Source organism: Micromesistius poutassou, assembly GCF_964030765.1.
Source record: "Micromesistius poutassou genome assembly, chromosome: 7".
In the NCBI taxonomy this organism is placed as follows: Eukaryota; Metazoa; Chordata; class Actinopteri; order Gadiformes; family Gadidae; genus Micromesistius; species Micromesistius poutassou.
Window position 1 is genome coordinate 5,869,172 of NC_140277.1, and position 19,979 is coordinate 5,889,150.

The 19,979-nt window shown below is 43.0% G+C and overlaps 3 protein-coding genes across 5 annotated transcripts; 2 read left to right on the forward strand and 1 right to left on the reverse strand.

Annotated features, from left to right (window-relative positions):
* Positions 1-674: 674 nt before the first annotated feature.
* zdhhc16a (zDHHC palmitoyltransferase 16a) lies at positions 675-4,405 on the reverse strand. 2 transcript variants are annotated; one of them, XM_084470407.1, is made up of 11 exons: positions 4,264-4,405; positions 3,480-3,737; positions 3,134-3,328; positions 2,922-3,010; positions 2,787-2,815; positions 2,434-2,567; positions 2,026-2,109; positions 1,856-1,941; positions 1,640-1,763; positions 1,349-1,419; positions 675-1,245 (listed from the first exon to the last, which is right to left on the reverse strand). In XM_084470407.1, the coding sequence occupies exons 2-11, from the start codon at positions 3,711-3,713 to the stop codon at positions 1,143-1,145; spliced, it is 1,149 nt and encodes a 382-aa protein (XP_084326533.1). In that variant the 5' UTR covers positions 3,714-3,737; positions 4,264-4,405; the 3' UTR covers positions 675-1,142. The 2 variants fall into 2 exon arrangements, with proteins under 2 accessions (XP_084326533.1, XP_084326532.1); XM_084470406.1 differs by having other exon boundaries at positions 1,856-2,109.
* A 127-nt stretch (positions 4,406-4,532) lies between these two features.
* Positions 4,533-6,153, forward strand: mettl18 (methyltransferase 18, RPL3 N3-histidine). The gene is made up of 2 exons (XM_084470444.1): positions 4,533-4,694; positions 4,907-6,153. The coding sequence occupies exons 1-2, from the start codon at positions 4,590-4,592 to the stop codon at positions 5,891-5,893; spliced, it is 1,092 nt and encodes a 363-aa protein (XP_084326570.1). The 5' UTR covers positions 4,533-4,589; the 3' UTR covers positions 5,894-6,153.
* A 4,473-nt stretch (positions 6,154-10,626) lies between these two features.
* Positions 10,627-19,967, forward strand: sufu (suppressor of fused homolog). Of its 2 annotated transcripts, none has more exons than XM_084471040.1 (12): positions 10,627-10,950; positions 11,240-11,374; positions 12,101-12,237; positions 13,650-13,792; positions 14,044-14,129; positions 14,273-14,345; positions 14,899-15,055; positions 15,390-15,492; positions 16,121-16,255; positions 17,451-17,589; positions 18,003-18,071; positions 18,285-19,967. In XM_084471040.1, exons 1-12 carry the CDS (start codon positions 10,802-10,804, stop codon positions 18,372-18,374), a joined length of 1,416 nt encoding a protein of 471 aa, XP_084327166.1. In that variant the 5' UTR covers positions 10,627-10,801; the 3' UTR covers positions 18,375-19,967. The 2 variants fall into 2 exon arrangements, with proteins under 2 accessions (XP_084327166.1, XP_084327167.1); XM_084471041.1 differs by having other exon boundaries at positions 14,902-15,055.
* The last annotated feature ends 12 nt before the right edge of the window (positions 19,968-19,979 follow it).

Below are 19,979 nucleotides of genomic sequence, written 5' to 3' on the forward strand. Positions count from 1 at the left end.
GTGTGCCAACGTGATGGTGGTGGATATGTTGTCATAAAGTCGTGAGTGTTGGCCTATATTCTAACTAATGTGGAAATGTCAACGCTTTATTATGCATGGCATGCCATGTTGATCGTGTTTCGGTTGGCTAATCTCCTGATTTCTTTCTATGATTGGTAAATAGCATTTACATAGCTTTTTACGTTTGGTCTTTCCAATAGTCATCATCAATACCCGCTAGTGAATAATAGCAATTTTAAATGTAGAAAAAATAATTTAAGAGATAGTCATAACCTTTAACTTCCATCCCGGTCATTTACTTATTAGTTTGAAGATGGTGGGCTTGCACGCCCCCTGAAATAATGTTACTGCCCTCTGATGGACGATTGAGGGTTGACGGGTTAACGCCGTGTGTGTATATATATATAGACTGAATTCTTGAATACTTTTTGGATGATATTTCATGTCTATCTGCTTATTCTTTCAGTTTAGGTTTTATTTGCAGTAATCTGGAGATTATGTTCTGCAGATAAACAAAAAAAAAACAGTTAATCCTCATCCACAGTCTCCCATGACATAAGTGCAGAGCAGTACTGGATTTTGATGCTTCAAGCAGAAAAAAAGAGACCAAATACATAGTCTTGCACTGTAGTAACTTAAAATAGACAACATCCACTGCTTTAAAAAATAATTTATGCACATACTTTAGTCAAATACAAAAAAATACCGATATGTGTTTTGGTACTTTGTGGGTGTCGGGAGTACAAAAAACAAAATGATAGTATAAATTTAATATGTGGAAGGGGAAGGTTTTTTGAAGGGTCACAATGTCAATGTACAGAGACGTGGAAGGGTCCATGTTGGCTCCTCCTTTGGCGTAGATAGGTGTCCCTCATATAAAGCTCTCAAGATATTCACTTGAAAAAAATCACCAATTGTGGTTTCGGTCTGTGTTCAGTCTAATGATATGTCAGTCAACAGACATGAATCTGTGATTTCATCATTGCACCATAAGTTAAAAGATTCACTCTTTTCACACTCAATCCCCTAAGCTACTCCACAGCATGTCGGTGAGGTATCGGCCACCCCCTTTCCCCTTGTTTTCCACAGCACGCTTTGCTGTTCAATGCGACGTCCTGGAGAGATACTGTGTGGAGCAACGGTCATACAGGAATGGTGTCCCGTTTGAAGGGGAAGATGTCCCAGGTCAGACCGTCGCCGGGAGGGCTGTGTCCAGAGGGTAGGAGGACCCGTGTCAGCCAGTGGCTGGTGGAAAAAAACAATAAACGGCCATCAAACCAGGACCCGAACCAGTGCGCTCGCCAAGATAGGATGTAGGACTGAGACGTATGAGCAGGAAATTAATTACCTTCTCTTCTGAACCCCCAGAAATACCTTCCAGTTGTTAAACTTTCCATAATTAAAAGGGTTTTTATACACCTGGCAGAGGGAAGGAAACAGAAGGTAACATAAGATAAGATGCACTTAATTAATGCCAGACAGGAAATTTGTGTGTCACAGCTGAAGAACACAACGATAATAAGAAAAAAACAAATAACTGTTCTTGCATTCTTGTCCAATGATTCCCTTAGCAAGGGGCTGGCAGAAATGAAACAGTGTGTTTAATGTTATTTTGCCAAAATCGCCGGCATGACGTCACCTTTCCCCGCTTGGCTAGCCGCTTGGCTTCCTTGAAGTTGATGTGTCTCTCGATACTGGTCTCTCCCCTGGATATGAGGACTGCATGCCAGATGGTCAGGCCTCCCAGGGCCACGCCCACTGTGCTGAGATAACCAAATCACAAACAGTGTTACTGTATGTTCAGCCCAACATTAAGTTTCTTAATGGCTGAAGACGGCATTGCAGTTAATATTACCTGGTAAGGACCCACATATAGATGATGCTCTTATGAACCATCCTGTCTCTGAAGGTGTAGGGGGGTGAGGGTGTTTGGTAGTTGGTCTTGGATGAAGAAAAGACCATTAATAATAGCTCAAACTCAAGAGTGTCAGTGTGTGTGAGTGTGTGACTGTGAGTGTTGTGTACCTGCCCAGAAGGTAAAATTCCTATGAGAAGTCCCATCCCAGTCACCGGCACCCCTGGTCTTTCCCCATCCATATGCTTAAAGCGCTGAAGCACAACAACCAAGACAGAAGCACCCCGGAAATAGGAGTTAGCGATAGAGAGAGATAGAGAAATATAAAGAACCACAAAGACTGCAGAATGACCACTCAAATAAGCCAGCTTAAGCCCCTAAAACCAAAGATATGAGTTAGTGACTGCTTCTAGCCAAAGCAATGTACAATGAATATACTTGTAGACACATTTCATTGAGGAGCAGGTAGGCTTTGGATGGGCATCCAGGGAGAATGTGGAAATTGGAGTTCAAACCCAGAAGAACCCGAGTCCACACACCACCCACCATACCCACTGTTGCCGGTTAACCGGCCTCACCTCTAAGGTATTGTACGCATCGAGGAAGAGGTTCCTGCCACTGATGCTGCAGTACATGCAGCCCAGGGCCATGGCCAGGCAGAAGCAGAAGAAGTAACGCTGGTTTAAGTGGCCCACACAATTATTCAACCAGGCTGGAAAGGGGGGAGTTATGGAAAACCTTTTTGGGCAACAAAATATATTTTAGGGAATATGCCATTTGATAGACTCAAATGGCATATTTTTATCCAAAGTGTGTTACAATAGCATGAGTGCACACATTCTTAGCATGGGTGGCTGCAGTGGGAATGAAACCCATTAACCGTGGCTGCGTTAATGCCTTGCTGTAGAGTTGAGTTGCACAAAAAGGATACGACAATGATGGTCCATTTTTAAAATGCACCTGAAAAGCATTAACACAATATCAAATTATCACAATGAGAAAAGGGTAACCATGGTTACTACATTGTCAAGCAAGTGAAATAAAGAAAAATATCCCACTGACTCACCTGTTACAAATGCCACAGTGGTGTGTCCTGGCTGGTTTAGGAATGATGCACTTCTTACAGACAGACACAAATGGAATGTCATTTTTCACCTGTGAAAAGAAAACCAGGAATTGGCAAAAAAAAACAATGTGTTAAAACTAGCTTGGCCCCGGAACAGCCCTGACAGCCAGGTCCACGATATGTCTTTTGAAAACAGGGTTGAAACATCTTACTATAGGAGGATATCCAGGTGCCGTCTTGGTGGCTTTGTAGTAGTGGAAGATGATCATGACCAGGTTCCAGTGCCCGTAACAGAGGTGCCACGTGACCCATGCTGGGTGGTAGGTGGCAATGACCATGGGCAGCAAGATCATGTAGCAGATCAGCAGGATGGAGCTGGTCAAGACCACCACCAGACACACAAACACCTGACACGCACACACAAAACACACATACAAACTACAATTAGATAAGTGAGGCGCCTTGTGTGAAGAGGTCGATGAGACATATTTACACATACTCTATGCATGCAATCAGCCCCTTACTGAAAATAATAAACATATACAAACACACACGTACCATCCCAAACCATCGGGTAATGCGGTCAACTGTCCAGAACACTGGTTCGAATACCGAGTCAAAGACCACATCGGAGTTAGTGAGGGAATTGTATTGAAGAGACTGAAGCACCAGCTTCACGTAGGCCCACAGCTCCCTCAGACGCACGGGCGGCCTGACCCGGCAGTTCCTGGTGCACACCCGCAAACGCAAGCAACACAGCAGGTGGAGCAGGGAGCTGTGACACCATCTCATCCTGGGTACAGAAAACACACACAACTAAAGAAGAAAAATAAGAGATTAAAAGGAGAGTTTGCAACAATGACACTCTTGTTAAGTCCTCAAGTATAAGGTATGCATGCTAAAAAGTCTATTGGTTTGAAAATTCAATAATATCAATAAACAAAGCGTATATGGATTAGAGAATTCTGTTTTGATGGATCATCAGTGATACAAGCATCCAGTAGACTTTTACTCTAGTTTTTACTCTAGAGTCTAGTTTTTCGGCATTCCAATCGGCATTTACAGCGGGGTGGAGTGCTGTGCACCTCTGGGTGAGCGCAGTCCATGAAGGACTTCAGTCAGTGTTAATATATTCAGCCCATCAAAATGGATGTCATTATAAGAGCAATGGAATAATGTTGTTAACATAATAGATGTACTAATAATAAATATCGGCAAGCGTGCAACCACGATCGATGCCACACAAACGGTCATTGTTCCAGCACCTTGTTTACCCGCTGGATTAAATAAATCGGGGCACTGCTACTCGTCTGTACATCACATGTTCACAGGGAACACTTACGTTTCTGGAAATCTGAAAAATCCGAAGCAACCGTCGAAGGCATACGAACGAAGAAAAAACACGATTAGCGCCACATATTTGTGTAAATGGTATGAATATGCCCGCTTTTGACAAACCCCTAAATCCCGTCTGTCTGCTGTAGTGTAAAGCGCATGCCAAATGCATGACGGGAAATCGAGTCCGGAATAGGTTTTCGCGAATGTTATTGTGGACATTGTAGTTCTTTGATATCTCCCGGTAGCCCACATGTGCATGGCTCCGACCATACTGTCGTGTGTCCATATAGCTTATAAATACGCTTCATACGTGTCATTTGTTGGTGTAAAATGTCTTTTAGTTTCAACTTTGATGTGCATGCACAATCGGTATCACCAGAAGACGTGGGAGAAAGTAACGTTGAGAAAGACAAAGCTGACATTGCAGCAAAACATGTAAGTCACTTAGTTTGCTCAGTTAAGTTATATAAGTTATTGTTTTTCATTTAGGACACTATTTTTGATGCCCACTTGTCACATACGTACTCTGCTGTATCTTCTATCACGTTCCATAGTTTATTCTAGCGTTGCATAAGATGCAAGACCCATAAAAACAAATTACGTCTACACATGTGTCCCTAACCATTGTTAATGTTAATGTTTATCAGATAACGGATGAATCACCAGCAGCAGAGAATATCAAGGAGGCAGCAGAGCACTGCCCACCGTCTGACCCCGAATCGCTGCTGGCTGATGCTGTCACCGAGACCGTTACTGTGGGTACTCTTCCTCCTCTCCTCTTCCTGAACGAGACCGTGTTGGAGAAGACTGCCTCGGAGAGAGAGGACGAGGAGAAGATTCTCTCTCGCACCGAAGACCAGAGGTCCGACCTCATCTCCGGCGTGTACGAGGGTGGCCTGAAGGTGTGGGAGTGCACGTACGACCTCCTGGAGTGGCTGGACAGCGACGGGGAGACGTTTGGCCAAAAGAGCGTTCTGGATTTGGGCTGTGGGGCAGGGCTGCTAGGGATACTAGCTCTGAAGAGAGGTGCCAGCAAGGTCCACTTTCAGGACTACAACAGCACCGTTATAAAGCAGCTCACGCTGCCAAATGTACTGCTGAACTGCCAAGAGGATGGGCCCGAGGAGGAAGAGGGTGGTAGTGACAGTGATGGAGAAGGAAAAGGACATGGGAAGGGGCAGATCGATTCTGAAAAAGGGAAAGGTAGCGAGAACCAGGACGAGGACCTAAAGGATGGCGCCCCATCAGCGAAGAAGAGACTCACTGAATCACCACAACAATCTGCGCTCCTGGCCAGGTGTCGTTTCTACTCCGGCGACTGGACCACCTTCCTTGCTTTGGTTGTAAAGGCTGAGCCGCTGCCAAAGTATGACATTATATTCACCTCCGAGACTATCTACAACACAACATACTACCCATCACTGCACGAGACGCTCCAGAAACTGCTGGCCCTAGACGGAGTGGTGTACCTGGCCACCAAAGCCCACTACTTTGGGGTGGGAGGTGGATTGCATCTGTTTGAGCAGTTTGTGGAGGAACAGGGTGTTTTCTTATTGCATCACTTGTGGGATGTCGAGGAAGGGCTAAAGAGACATGTGGTAGCCCTGCGTTTCAAAACAGGCAAAAGTACTTGAAATACTCTGGATGTATTTACACACCCAGTGGGCTTTTTCCTTTTTGACGTTCCTTCTTCAAGTTGATGACAAAATGGGGAAGTTGAGTTGAACTATTCACCGGATTTGTAAGAGTTTACAAAGAATGCTAAAAGAATCCTGAAATTTCACGGCAGGCCCACTTACATTATCGGAAAATAAAACATAAATAATCATTAAATCACAATTTTTTTTGATGGAATTTATATATAGCCTATATATATTATATCTCAATAACACAGTTGTCCTATACTGCCTGAAGTGTTATATAAAATAAAAACCCTCAATTGCTCTGTGGCTATACTTCTCACGTGTGTGTGTGTGTGTGTGTGTGTGTGTGTGTACTGCCACTAGCTAAAGTGCAGTTGAAAGAGGCCGTTACAGGTCTTTAGATGCATGGGGAAGAGAGAAAGGAAATGGGCTCAGTGACCTTTGCAAGTGATTTCCCCAGTGTTCAAACACCAGCATGAAAGCCTGGTTTGTTTCTGAAGTCCGGCACAAAATGTCAATTGCAACTTATCCCATCAGCCCAAGGATGGAAGTTTTTTTGTTTTTTTTTAAGTGGATTCTAGAGTCGCATCACATTAACAGCAGGTCTCTATACGGTCTCTGTACCTCCTCTCTGGGATTCTTAAGTTTTCCATGGGGGGTTTTCCATAGGGCGGGTGATTTAGGTCTGACACCAAGGTTCACCCCTTCAAGCCTATTAGTTTTTTTTTAGCTGATAACTGTTGTTTAAACCTCTTTCAACCATAAAGACTTCCACGTTTTTTATATCGGAAATAGTGTTATGGATAATCAAAGATTTTATTTGCATCCATTCGAGACATTTCTGATGAGATGTTTCTTCCTTGTTTTTTCCCAAGACACATGCATTGCATAATCGTATTATAATTATGTATCATACACTACAAAGCGAATGGTATTTTTTATCAAGGGGGACAACCATCGGTTGTATACATCGGTTTAATCAAGCGTACTTTTACTTATCTTATCGACGAAATTTATTGCGTTGTCTTCCAGTAAAGACTGGTTATTCTTCATACCTAAGCTCCTGGACAGATAACGCGATGAGGAAATGGCTAAATTTACACAGGGCTTACCAAACAATGAAATGGTTTGAATAATAGCTTGAAACCTTCCTAAGAAAGTTTCCCCTGGCCTCCTTTGGTTGGGCGTGACTATAGAATTGGTTCTTCTCGACCACAGCCTATAAAGCGTCACGCATGTAGTGCAGTGTATAGATAAAGAAGACAAAGACCCTTTATTATTTATATTATAAGGATCAATCTTTACACCCGAATAAGTGATCAATCCTACACACTTTTAAATAGTTTTTACACATTTTAACAGTTAAATGTCCCCAATTTTGTCCTTATAAGTATAAGCACAGAGATATACTAAGAGATAACGTTTGTTCTATTGAGATCCCTTATCGCTTTTCACAGTACCAACATGCAATAACATGTATTTATTTGCACCCACACTCTGGGTGTGTGTGTGTGGGTGTGTTTGCGCTGTGTGTATGCGTCAGAACATACTTTTCCATTCCCCTTTGATATATAAATATGCCATAACAAACACAGCTACCAAATAAAGGCAGTTTGTATCACTATGTTTGTCGCGAGGCATCGCGTCCACTTCATTGCCCTCACCCCTCTCAGCAGCTGTCTTTGGCCAGTGGGGGAATTCCTGGTTTCTGCCGTAGACCCAGCCTCCCCGACCCCACCACCACCCCCTTTACTCTTTATGGGAACAGTGGGCAGGGCCAGTCAGATGGTTTTCCTCAGAAACTATTGTGCGCTGATTCACTGGTGAGGGGGTGTGCTGCTTACTCCCACTGCTTCCTCCTTACTGGGAAGTGACAGTCAGGTTTACTGTACAGAAGGGGTGTGTAGACAGACACCCAGAGGCCATGGTGTAATGCGAAAGGTAGTGGTATTTAAGCGATTGGGATTCTGAATATCAGCCCAGAGTTCATGTATTCTTCCACCCACCTTTTTGGACTTGGGAGTACATAGGAGCAGCCACTGTTTGTTTGAACCGAGAGAGACAGAGAAAAAGAGCATTACAATGGCATTCACAGCTCCACTGTGGTAACTCTGAAGCAGCTTCAAGAACTGAGCACTTTCAAAGTTTCACTTTGAGACAACGTGGTCTAGGGAAGACACTGAGGATTCTTGACAGTGAAATGATCAGTGAAGGATTTTGGTAAGTATTTAGGTAATACATTGCCCAATGCTATTCTCATTGACTGGAAATTAGTTATTATCGTTCACTTAATATTTATTTTTTGGGTTATTTATTCAATAAGGCAAACAATGACAGGTTCATGTTAACTGCTTTTGTCTTTGGCATGTTTGGTCTTTCAGGAGAGCTGTTGAAATGGGTTTATTAAAGGGTCTATCCTGATGATAGATTACACAGTGGATTTCTGGTCAGACAGTTAGCCGGCTGTTTCTCTGTCCTGTTGTTAGAGAGATAGGTGTTTCCTGAAAACCCTCAGGTGCGGCCTTCCTCAAAGTTCACCACTTTACTGCAAGTGTGTCCCAATGAAGCTTTTTGTACATTCATTGAAAAAATAGTTTTCTTTGAATGAAACCTAAAGCATTGAGTTCACTCCTAACATAAATATTTTTACTGTAAGACACTTTGCTGAATGTAATGTGTAACTAATCCCATTGAAAGCCGTCACTTAAGAAGTAATTGCTCGGAATCAGGAATTTCTAAAGTTCATAAATAATTAGCTAAACTTCATAACTTAAACAGCATGATCAGTGATTAAGCAGTTGGGCCTTATCTTGCAGTTGCTACACTGATGAGTCATATCATACAGAGGAGTATCACAAAGGCCTTGTTCACCAATTGCATAAGCCCGAGAGGAGTGACTTTCATTTCAAAGATTGTGAAACTTGGAAACGTGGAACGAAATGGAGTAGATGACTTGAATCGCCAGATGACACTAAATTGAGTTTTTAGCAGGCCTCTGCAATTGGGTGTTAAGAAGACAGCTATACCTTTGATGACAAATATATCTCCATTTCATATGAATAAAATGGACCTGCTTTGGGTAAGTTAGTAGACCTATTTAAGATGTCCTCAAGATGAACTCTACAGGAAAGCCTGATAGGATCAGCAGAGGAAGTTTGGGTAAGAAGACAATGACAAAAACTTTTGCAGACCATAGTCTAACAGGTGCCCTACTATGAGAACTGAATTCCATAGATGGCTCGTTCAGGTATCGTCTATGGGCTCAGTTCTTTTGGCATGGTACTCATTTTTCCACCATATTAACAGCAAGAGATACAAATGATTATGAGGAAAAAAATGAACAATGAATTTCATATAATCCACTTACATGTATATTAACATCTATCTGTCTATGATTCTGTTGTGTGGTATTAGTAATCAAATAAATGGTTTACATTGTACACTTCATTAATTTACAGATAACAATATTTCTTGAAGAACTGCAAAGTCCATTTGTAATAAAGTGTGAAGATGAAAAAGCTTGATGTGCTGATGTTGAGAGAATTTCTTATTAAAGAAAATTTGAAGTATTTACTTTGTTTCTGTTCCTTATTCCACCACTACGCTCCAAATTATCTCTCTTTGATTAGGTGTCCAATCATTCATCATTTGCATCTTCTTCCTCTCTACATCTTCTTCTTCTTCTACATCTTATGTATGGTATCAATCCAAACAGAGGTGTCTAGATCCTCTCGGACCAACAACTTTATTTATAGAACAGACACCTACACAAGTTTGTTTCAGACGTGCTCAAAGACTCCAGGCCCAGCACCAGTGTGTGACAGTAACAGTGTGGAGATCAGGCCAGAGATAAAAGAGATGCCACATGTGGTTGATTTACATATGAATGTAAATTGTTTAGTCATAGGGCTTTACATAGGAAAAGGCCCATAGGCAATGTACCACTATAAACAAATTTCAGGGGATTGCTGGATCATTTAGAAAGACTGTTATGGCGTTATGGAGCAATGAATAAGTAAGAAAGGAATGAGAGTTAATGCTGTGGCCTAAGCTACAGCTTTATTTAAACTTTGCCCACACCAAAACCTAAATGCTAAAAAGAGCTTCAATGTATTACGTAATGCCATGCCATTGTACCATTTAAAGAATGAGGCCATCACCTACTGATAACGTTTTATTGTAACAATAGAAACGTATCAACCTCAACACGTATTTTCCTTATGATAAAAATGAGTGTAGGCCCAGACGTTTTGTTTTTCTTTATAAAGGAAGCATGTCATCTCCAACTCCCAACCATTTATTGGGGTTGCATCTAACCCAAACAAAGGGTGATGTTTGTACAAATCATTCATTGTGCACATATCACATTTGCAGTAGGGGGAAGAAATTGTGCCTGTTTAATACGTTTCCCCCTGCATAAGTAATCTAACTTATTTGCTGTTCCCACACATCAGCCACATTTATAAAATATACACTGATTGGATATGAAGTAGGCCTAAGTTTGAGTCCTTGGATTTTACATTCTGAATAAAATTATATACATTTATGTATGCGTAATTGACAATCTACCAACCAGATATTACAACTGTGTAAGACTTATAATATAATCTATATGTCGCTTCATAGTGAAAACTAACCGATCATTGGATATAGGATCGGTCGCTCAATGATACGTTTGACCAGTTGTTAGCATTTTGCCAGAGCTGGTGAGCAACAGTCTTGGCCCCGTGGAGCGGAGCTTTCCGAAGACATTTCTCACTCCTAGTTTACATGGTGAAGCCGTTGTTATCAAGTAATGCGCATTGGTTTGGCGGAGTCACTAGAAATTGTACGGGAGAAAAGATAGTGGACTTAACTCTCTTTTCTTAAAGACTGAACACTTATTTCTGAGGCTGTAGCATGGATGAAGTACGGCCTACCACTGGTGCCCAAGCCCACGGGCTCGCGTCAATCTTTCCCCCTGGATTACAAGCCATTTACGGGGAATGCCGGCGTCTCTACCCCGAACAAGCCAACCCGCTCCAGGTTACAGCGATTGTAAAGTATTGGTAGGTGTCCAGCCATACTAATGTATACATATTTAATACAATTCTAAGAAGTTATATGCACTACTTTTACCAAGCAAATATTGCACTCTTGAAAAGTAAAGGCAAAACGCCACTTTGTTTACGTAAAGTTTAGTTTTCAACGTAACTCATTCACGTCTCCTTACGTTCACATTTATCAAAATATGTTAAGTTCGATTTAACATTACACATTGACACGTATCGTGAGATGTATAAAAACGCCTTTTGGTGATAAATAAATCAACATAAATGTGCCTTGTTGTTCTTACAGGTTGGGAGGTCCAGACCCCTTGGACTACATCAGTATGTACAGGAACATAGGAAACCAACCCCAGGATATCCAGGAGCATTGGCACTATGTCAGTTTTGGACTAAGTGATCTGTATGGGGACAATAGAGTTCACGAGTAAGTTTGGCTATAGCCATGACCCTAGAGGAAGTATGGGATGGGTTTTACTTATATACATAGAATGATCATGTTTGTCCTAAAGGGTTGTTTATGTTGTGTAATTCATATATATGCACAACATTCTTTGAGTTTATTTGGTTAACTAACTAAAAGTTCATCCATCTATCCATCCATCTTCAAGTGTGTAGTATGTAAGGCCAAAACCTCCCACATATCCCCCACTTGGTCATAGAGTTTGTTAGTGTCTTGCATTGCTCACAGTTCTCCGTGAGTGTATTTAGTTAAAGAAGAGCTATAGCAGTAATAACCTATTTTAGCACAGTTTGGGTTAAGGCCTTAGCCTTATTGTTTCTATTGAGAAGAAGCCCATTGTTAATCCTCTGCCATGTCCCAATGTAGCAGGCTGTACGTGTAAATGAATGAGCAGGGTTTTGGGGTTACGGGAAGTGAAATAATCTGTATGTGGTCTTGATGAGTCAGGCCACCACCTACACAGTGTTCACTTTAACAACATGTGTAACTCCTTATTAGAGTCGCATACTATCCAAATACATATTTCTTTGATTAGGCTACTAATTCTGAAATTATAACTAATTAATTATTGTGCGTGCATTGTTTGCCATTGGCAGTGGTGTGCAATGGCAGACCTCTCTTTTATTAATTGTACTACTAATTTATTGAATTGCTTTGAATGAATAACAACAAGTGTGTTTGCTTATTCAGATTCACAGGGTCGGATGGACCCAGTGGGTTTGGCTTTGAGCTCACTTTTCGCCTGAAACGGGAAGTGGGAGAAACAGCGCCACCTACCTGGCCGGCTGAACTCATGCAGGGCCTGGCTCGCTACGTCTTCCAGTCTGGTACGAGAGCACATGTTTCAAACCATATAAAGTGGGACCATGTTTCTTCCGTGAAATTGGCGGTTGGTTTCGCCCACGTACCATGTTCTCTCTGAAGGGTTTGCTGTGTATTCAGATTAGCTTCTTGCTTAGCTATTCTTTGTATTCTATTGGATTTGATCCAAAGTCTGTGAATTCAGCTACATGTCATTAGGAGCAGGTAGGGGTTTGGCATCTTGCTCAGGAATGGCTACATGACGACTGGGGATCAAATGCAGTAGCAATTATCAATGCATTATCAGGTATAGTTTGTATACCTGGTATCTCAAAGTGAAACCCTCCTTGCCATTCAGAAATTCTAGACCCCGTACCTCTTAACCGACCAGGGGCCACCTTCTAGTTTAATAGATAACTTTCTCTCCCGGACTTGGAACATATACAGTATTTCTATTAGTTAATCTCACTGTTGTTAATAAATGATTTTGTTTTAACGTTCAATCCATTCCAAACCTGACCTGGTGGCCATCATTCAAGGTCTGTCAAACAGGTCTGTTTTGTTCCGTTTACCATCAGTTTGTAATCATGATTCCTGCAGGCATTGTTGGTTGAAGCGGATACACCAGAGTGGGTGGAAGTAAAAGGTTTCAGCCTCAAGCTAGACTCATGTCAAATGTTGAAAAACGATTGTGGGCTTTGGTTACCAGAACCCATAAAACGTTTCAAGCCAAAATTAGTATACAGGTCTAAAATAGATCTGTTGAAAATATAAGCCCATTTTGTTTCCTCTGTGCTGCTGTGGGCCCTCACAGAAATGCTTCTTTCTCTACAAACCACTTCATAAATGTTTCAACGACTGACCAAAAAAATGGATATTGTTGTGAGTCATGGTCGTGATTTATGAACATGTTTGTGAGAAACCCCTTAGAAAACCATACTTAAACCCATCTAGACGTCTGTTGGGTATACATTAATAGGTGGTTTGGGAGTGAGGGGGGTATTTATTAAGCAGGGAGGCAGAGAAGAAGGTCTCCCTCCCCCCCCCACCACTCTCTCCTATGCTCCCCAGCTGGTGTCCATTTGAACGTGGGTGGGCCGGGCCCCTCAGCGGTTCACCCCCTCCTCGGGCCTGTATTTTTTCTTTTCTTTCACAAGCTTTATATTTGGAGGGATCACAGGTTACCCCCACAGCCCCACTAGACTGGTTCTGTTTTCACACACTTCCCTTTTGTCCCCTTTCTCCCTGTGCTGCGTCTTTTAGACAGAGTTTCACTCTGTCTAAGGAAACTACTTTGCAGTGTTGGTTAGCTGTTGGGTTTATGGTCGCGGAAATGAGTTGAACTTTTAGACAACGGTGTGTTCCATAAGCCAATCCTTTAACACATTTCACCTAGTATTTACAAAATGTTAGTAATTCTTTCTCCTCCCTTCAACAGAAAACACGTTTTGCAGTGGCGACCATGTGTCGTGGCACAGTCCCCTAGACAACAGTGAGTCTCGTATCCAACACATGCTGCTGACCGAGGACCCCCAGATACAACCTGTTCAAACCCCCTTCGGCACAGTCAGCTTTCTCCAGGTAATGGAAAAATCAAGCCCCAGGCATCAACGTTGGCCTGTTCCATATAATGATAATATCATCTAACAATACTATACAGCTTAAGTAGGTCCTTCAAATCAGTCCCTGCAGTTAACTTTCACTAATACTTTCACAAAAAATTGAAATGAGACATCCTTGTTGTTTATCACAATGAGGATGTTGCCCATCAGAGGCAAAAGACACATGAGGAGCCCGTTGAGCTGATCTTGTGTCTGTGCGGTCTGCTGTAGATTGTGGGCGTGTGCACAGAGGAGCTGCAGGCAGCCCAGCAGTGGAACGGCCAGGGCATTTTGGAATTACTGCGTGGGGTTCACATGTGAGTATAGGTAGAATACATACACACGCAACACATTTAAGATGAATTAAATCACCTAAAGTGTGTGCTCACACACTGCGATTTACTTGACTAGTCTTGACTCTGGGTTTACCCAAGCTGATGTATTCCTCTCCTTTGTACAGTGCTGGTGGTCCATGGCTGATAACAGACATGCGAAGAGGGGAGACCATTTTTGACATTGATCCACACCTACAAGTAAGGCTTTCTTAAGTACTTCCGGCTCCCACTGAGCATGTTTACTCACCTTTATAGGAGGAGAGACAGATGCTGTTACGCTTAACTCCATTGGTAAGTGTTTGTGTACAAAGGCCTGTCGAGAGTAAAACTATAAGGACCTAAATGTTTACGTGAGTTTACCATCGATGGCCCACATACGCATGCAAACATGTATGGACTACAAAGGCTGTATAACTCTTACCTCCCCAAGCTCAAATAAATCACAAATATCACATAAAACCACTCAAAATGTCATCAGAGAAATACCGTTGGAACCTGTCCCCCATCTCCATCACCATTATATACAGGATGCTTTTGTTTCTGCCGTGGTCATAGCAAACACCCCCTTCTTCCAAAAGGATTACATATGTATATACCACTCAATAGACTCAATGTCTGGCTGTATAACTATGTCTTACCCCCCCACCGTGCTCAAAATAAATCAGAAACTATCCCATGAACCATCACGCCATTCTAAAATGCATGGGCCTGCGCTAGTGTTGAGGATTGCGTTGTGTGTTGCTCCTCCAAGCAGGAGAGAGTGGACCAGGGCATCGAGACGGAGGGCTCCAACCTGAGTGGCGTCAGTGCCAAGTGTGTGTGGGACGACCTGAGCCGACCTCCGGAGGACGAGGAGGACACCCGGTCCATCTGCATCGGGGCCCAGCCACGCAGGCTCTCGGACAAAGGTAGGGGAACCACAGAAGTGTGCCGGAGCCGAGGCCTGTTAGATCCCTTCATGAAGGCTGAGCCCACCAACGCAAAACACAGGATAGCTTCTGGTGGGTCGGTCCCCACATGTCTACACAGTCTATCTGTAGGAATCCTTGAGTAAGAGGCCTAACCCCCTACCTGCTCCTTGATATCATGTGCCTGGTGGACAAATTCCCGATCGTTTCCTCTTTGCGGACAATACATTAGTCTGCTAAAGGACTAGTAATGTGCACGTTTGAGCCTCTAGGAGATGACTCTATACTTCTTCTGATGTCTTTGTGTGTGTTTGCGTGTGCCTTTGCGTGACAGATACCGAGCAGATCAGGGAGGTCTTGAGGAAAGGCCTGGAATTCAACACCAAGGCAGCCTTGCCTCCCATCAGCAGCCAGAGGCACGGCCACGAGCGACCCCAGTGAGTGGCGTCACCTGGTTGCACCTCTGCGTCGATTTACACCCAGATAGTCCTCCTCTCCATTCAAGACCATCTGGTTGCAGCTCTGCGTCGGTTTACACCCAGACAGTCCTGTTCTCCACTGAAGACTATCGTCTCCAGCTAGTTTACTGAGCCATAGCCTTTCAGCCTATTCAGCGACATAGTAAGGCTATAACCGGTGCAAGGAATCAACAGGGTCATCTGCAGAGTCAGGGCAGCATGGTCACAGGGTCCTACCTCCATATGCAGGGTTCAGGACCTACAAGTTACATCAACATCTTTTTGAAAAGAATATACGGGACAAAAACTCCCATAAAGGTCCACAAATTGTTCTGATTACTCAATGTAAACATGAGCGTTTTGATAAAAACATCACAATATTCCCTTAAAAGTGCTGCAAGTATGATAAGAGAGATGCCCTGGTTTGTCAGAAGTGATCCAGGAGCAGTCTAAAATTCGGGTCATTCGGGTCACTAAAAGTTGATGGGTTGCTTTGTAATTTCCAGCTATTTACACTCGAATAGCAGCTGTTGATCTTACCTCCAGCCCCTTTAACCCGTCCTATATGTCCTTCTCTCCTCACCTCTCCCCTGTGTCTGGTCCTCAGGAGCAGGAAGGACAGTCTGGAGAGCGAGAGCTCGGCAGCCATCGTGCCCCATGAGCTGGTGCGGACCAGGCAGCTGGAGAGCGTCCACCTCAAGTTCAACCAGGAGTCAGGCACCCTGCTACCACTCTGCCTCAGGTTAGACACACTGTACTCAGGATACACACCATGCACAATCAATGTCTCTATGTCGCTCGCTCTCCCTGTCTCTCTCTGTCCCTGTCCCGCTCTCGCTCTCTGAGATAAGCATAAAAAACAAGCATATTTCCTCGGTTTGCACCAAACACCAAACATCCACCATACACCAACCATGCGAACTACCCACTACCCACTTCTCGCCGCCTCTCTCTCTCTCTCTCTCACTGTTTATATTACAATTCATCCCAAGGCCTAATCAGAGATGAGTGTCACAAACAAGCAGATCTGCAACAAACTTTTTTTGTTACTAAAACACCCACCACCGATCACTATTCACACTCAATGTCTCTCTCTTGCACACGGTTTATATCACAGTGCATCGCAAAGGATAGTTAGCGTTATCGTCACAAGCATTCGCATATTTCACATGTTTGTGACAAACCTATCATCAATACCTTTTTGGTAGCCACTTTATGACCATGAAAGGCTATATCAAATGTTGATAAATAGACTCTTACACAGAAACAAGGGAACAGCTGTTTTTTCTCATCGCTGTACTGTTGTGATACCTTCTAAATAAACATTGTGACACTTGATTTACGTCCTAAGATGGAAAATCATATCTCGGTTGCCCTGGTTCTTTCTCAGAAAATTATTTACAGAGTGAACATAATATAGAAGGCATAATATACTAGAAAATGCAGAAAGAGGTGTTGAAAGGGGAGGTTGAGGGTGACATTAGTTCTGTGTTTTCAATACTGACCCGTGCAGGCTCAAGACCAACATTTATTTTTTATAATATTTAGATGGTTGGCAACACAAAACTCTAGAACTAGAACCTGACCTACTTTCTTCAAAAGCTGTAGTGAAGAGGGAAACAGACCATTTACAATAACATGGTTACAGACTATATCTTTCAGTTTAAATGTATTGGAACCTGAAAGGAATTTATTTTCCTAACTGACTAGTGTCAGATAGGAAGTTCCCCAGTGAAGTTTGGTTGTTTCATTTCTTTTTGTCATATCAGAAGAAGGAATCTCCCTCCCTTAAAGGTTTTAGTTTTGTTTTGGGTAGAGGGTTTATGACCCTTCTGCTGGCTTTCAACAATTATAGTCAAAATAACATAAGTCATAGTAATAATCCAAAACAATATAAATAAAGCTTGTTTGATTGATCGACTGATAATGTGATGCAGGGGCCGGCTGCTCCACGGCAGACACTTCACCTACAAGAGCATCAACGGGGACACGGCCATCACCTTCGTGTCCACGGGAGTGGAGGGGGCCTTTGCCACTGAAGAGCATCCATATGCAGCCCACGGACCCTGGCTTCAGGTACTCTTCCCATACCGTACCTAAACACTCATCTTGGCCTGTAGGGAGGCAGACCTACACCAGGATAATCCTCCTCACCTGTCACGACCTGCAGTTCTACTTGGCTGCAGTTCTACTTGGATATCTGAGCCTATTTAGCAACATAGCTAGGCTTCAACTGGCATAAGGAATCACTGGGCCCTCTGCTGAGTCTGGACAGCAGTGATAAGGATAAGATCTGGACCTGATTGAGAGTAGAGGCTGTTGTCCTTGTATGACCCTTCCTTACACCACCAAGCACCGCAGGATCTACCACAAGCTACATATTTCCATTTGTTGTTTAAGCTAATAACACAACAGAAGTAAGAGTCCCCCCACTGCAATGTTTTGATGTGCTCCTCGTCTGATTGATGCCTCCCCGTGGTTCGTTTCAGATCCTGCTGACGGAGGAGTTTGTGGAGCAGATGCTTGGAGACTTGCAGGAGCTTAACACTCGTGAAGAGGTGGGTGAAATGGGGCTGCTCCCACGTGTGAAATGGAAGGCAACAATACATTGTAGCACGCTAGACAGGTACCCTGTTGCACCCCTAAAGAGACGCTGAATATATTAAGGACTTAAGAAGAACCAATGGTATCGGTTTTCCTTTCTTTTCAGCCTTTCTTTTGGGTCGACTTTTCAAATACTAAACATTTCTGTTCCTTTTCGCTCCCTATAGACTAAGCTGCCAAAGGAGTACAGTTGGCCAGAGAAGAAGCTGAAGATCTCTGTGTTGCCAGACTCTGTGTTTGATAATCCGCTCCAGTGAGACCGGGCCCTCCACACGTACACACCAAACACACCCTCACGCATATGTGTGTGCACACACATCCACTCCTCTACGTCTACGCTTGTGCCATCATCTCCATTTCTGTCCCGGCCTGTAACTGCAAGCAGGACCAATCCAGGTGCCTGACACAAAACACCCTCACGCATACAGACGTGTTCGCTGGGATGCTATTGGACAACCAGAGACGGCTTCTCTGAGCCAATCCCTAGCAGGGACTGGACTTGTGGACAGCTCCTGAGGGGTGGTGCGGAGGGGATTCAGATGGCGGATCTGAGGGCTTTGAAGTCGCGCAACGCCTCTCCTGACTCTCGCCTTCTGCCTCATGACTCCTTCTGGCTGCAGGGCATGGCTGTGTCTATTCGGGTGTTAGCCGCTTAAACCCACAACCCTGCCGACCTCACAAGGTTTAAACCTGGCGATCTGGCTACAGTGAGACAGGGATGTCTGTCTCATCGGCTCCCCGGTAAGGTGGTCAGTCGACTCAGACTATTGGTCGACAACACTAACAGAAATCAGCCCAGGGACCTGAAGGCACAAGCAGGAAAAGATTAAGAAATGGAAGCATCCTCAACAGACACCCTGGTGCAACCTTTAAGAGAGTTATTACATTATTGACATTGACCAATCGAAGGGCAGACAAGTCGACGTTCTTTCTATTTTATTCACTGTTCTTTACAAATACGTTTGAATTTGTATGGGTCGAATTTTCAAATGCTGGACATTTCCGTTTATTTTGTTGTCTTTATGGTCATACCAAAGAGAAAGAAGCTGCCACTTATTGTTAATGCATTCAAACAATACATTTTCTGCAATATTTTTTAAAGACTTTATAATCATGTATTTTTCCAACACAGAAGTTATCAACAAATGTTACATTTTATTTTCTTCTCAGCTACATCACAAGTGCAAGAACTCCTTGTATTATTTTTTTTGCATTATTGTTACAAGATTGACATTTCTACTGCAAAATGTTTGAATGAGTCGTATTGGTTGTGTATGTTTAATTTAATTGTAAGATAATTCATCATTTTACATGCGCTGTGACCATTGCATGTGCTACACTACAACATATGCAAGTCGATTCTGCAGATGACATTGGATTTCCTGCAGAACTCTATATACCCCATCACTAAATATTCCCTGAGACTCAATACGTGTAATGCTGTTCAGTTTTTACTCTTCCATGTATTCCAGCCAGTGGCTAGAAAAAAAGTGTTCTCTGCAATAATAGCCCTTAACACAAGGACCGGATTAATGCGAGTGAAATTCTTCAGTGCCTTGAGTTGACCGTGAGCTATTTAGACTGTAGACTCTCCCTAATTGTTTCAAAACAAAGGCTACTGTAATCTTTGGTTTCCTGATCTTGTCAATACATTCCGTGTGAACTCCTAGAGAAGAGACTGTTATTACATAGTTCTAGTACAAAAATGTGCGTGTTTTTTTTTAACAACATGGGGGGGGGCCTTCAATCATTATTTTTTCTACAGTCTCATTTCACTGAACTTTCTACATGTTTGTATGTAATCCCAAGTGCATTAAGATATTTACACAATAAAGATACAAGATTTTCTTGGAAACCTTAAT

Coding starts and splice junctions, on each gene's coding strand:
- sufu (XM_084471040.1), top strand. CDS start 10,802: ATGGATGAAGTACGGCCTACCACTGGTGCCCAAGCCCACGGGCTCGCG. Junction 13,793..14,043: donor GCACAGTCAGCTTTCTCCAG/GTAATGGAAAAA, acceptor GGTCTGCTGTAG/ATTGTGGGCGTGTGCACAGA. Junction 15,493..16,120: donor CACGGCCACGAGCGACCCCA/GTGAGTGGCGTC, acceptor TCTGGTCCTCAG/GAGCAGGAAGGACAGTCTGG.
- zdhhc16a (XM_084470406.1), bottom strand. CDS start 3,713: ATGAGATGGTGTCACAGCTCCCTGCTCCACCTGCTGTGTTGCTTGCGT. Junction 2,110..2,433: donor ATGCGTACAATACCTTAGAG/GTGAGGCCGGTT, acceptor GTTGTGCTTCAG/CGCTTTAAGCATATGGATGG. Junction 1,420..1,639: donor GGCTAGCCAAGCGGGGAAAG/GTGACGTCATGC, acceptor TCCCTCTGCCAG/GTGTATAAAAACCCTTTTAA.
- mettl18 (XM_084470444.1), top strand. CDS start 4,590: ATGTCTTTTAGTTTCAACTTTGATGTGCATGCACAATCGGTATCACCA. Junction 4,695..4,906: donor CTGACATTGCAGCAAAACAT/GTAAGTCACTTA, acceptor AATGTTTATCAG/ATAACGGATGAATCACCAGC.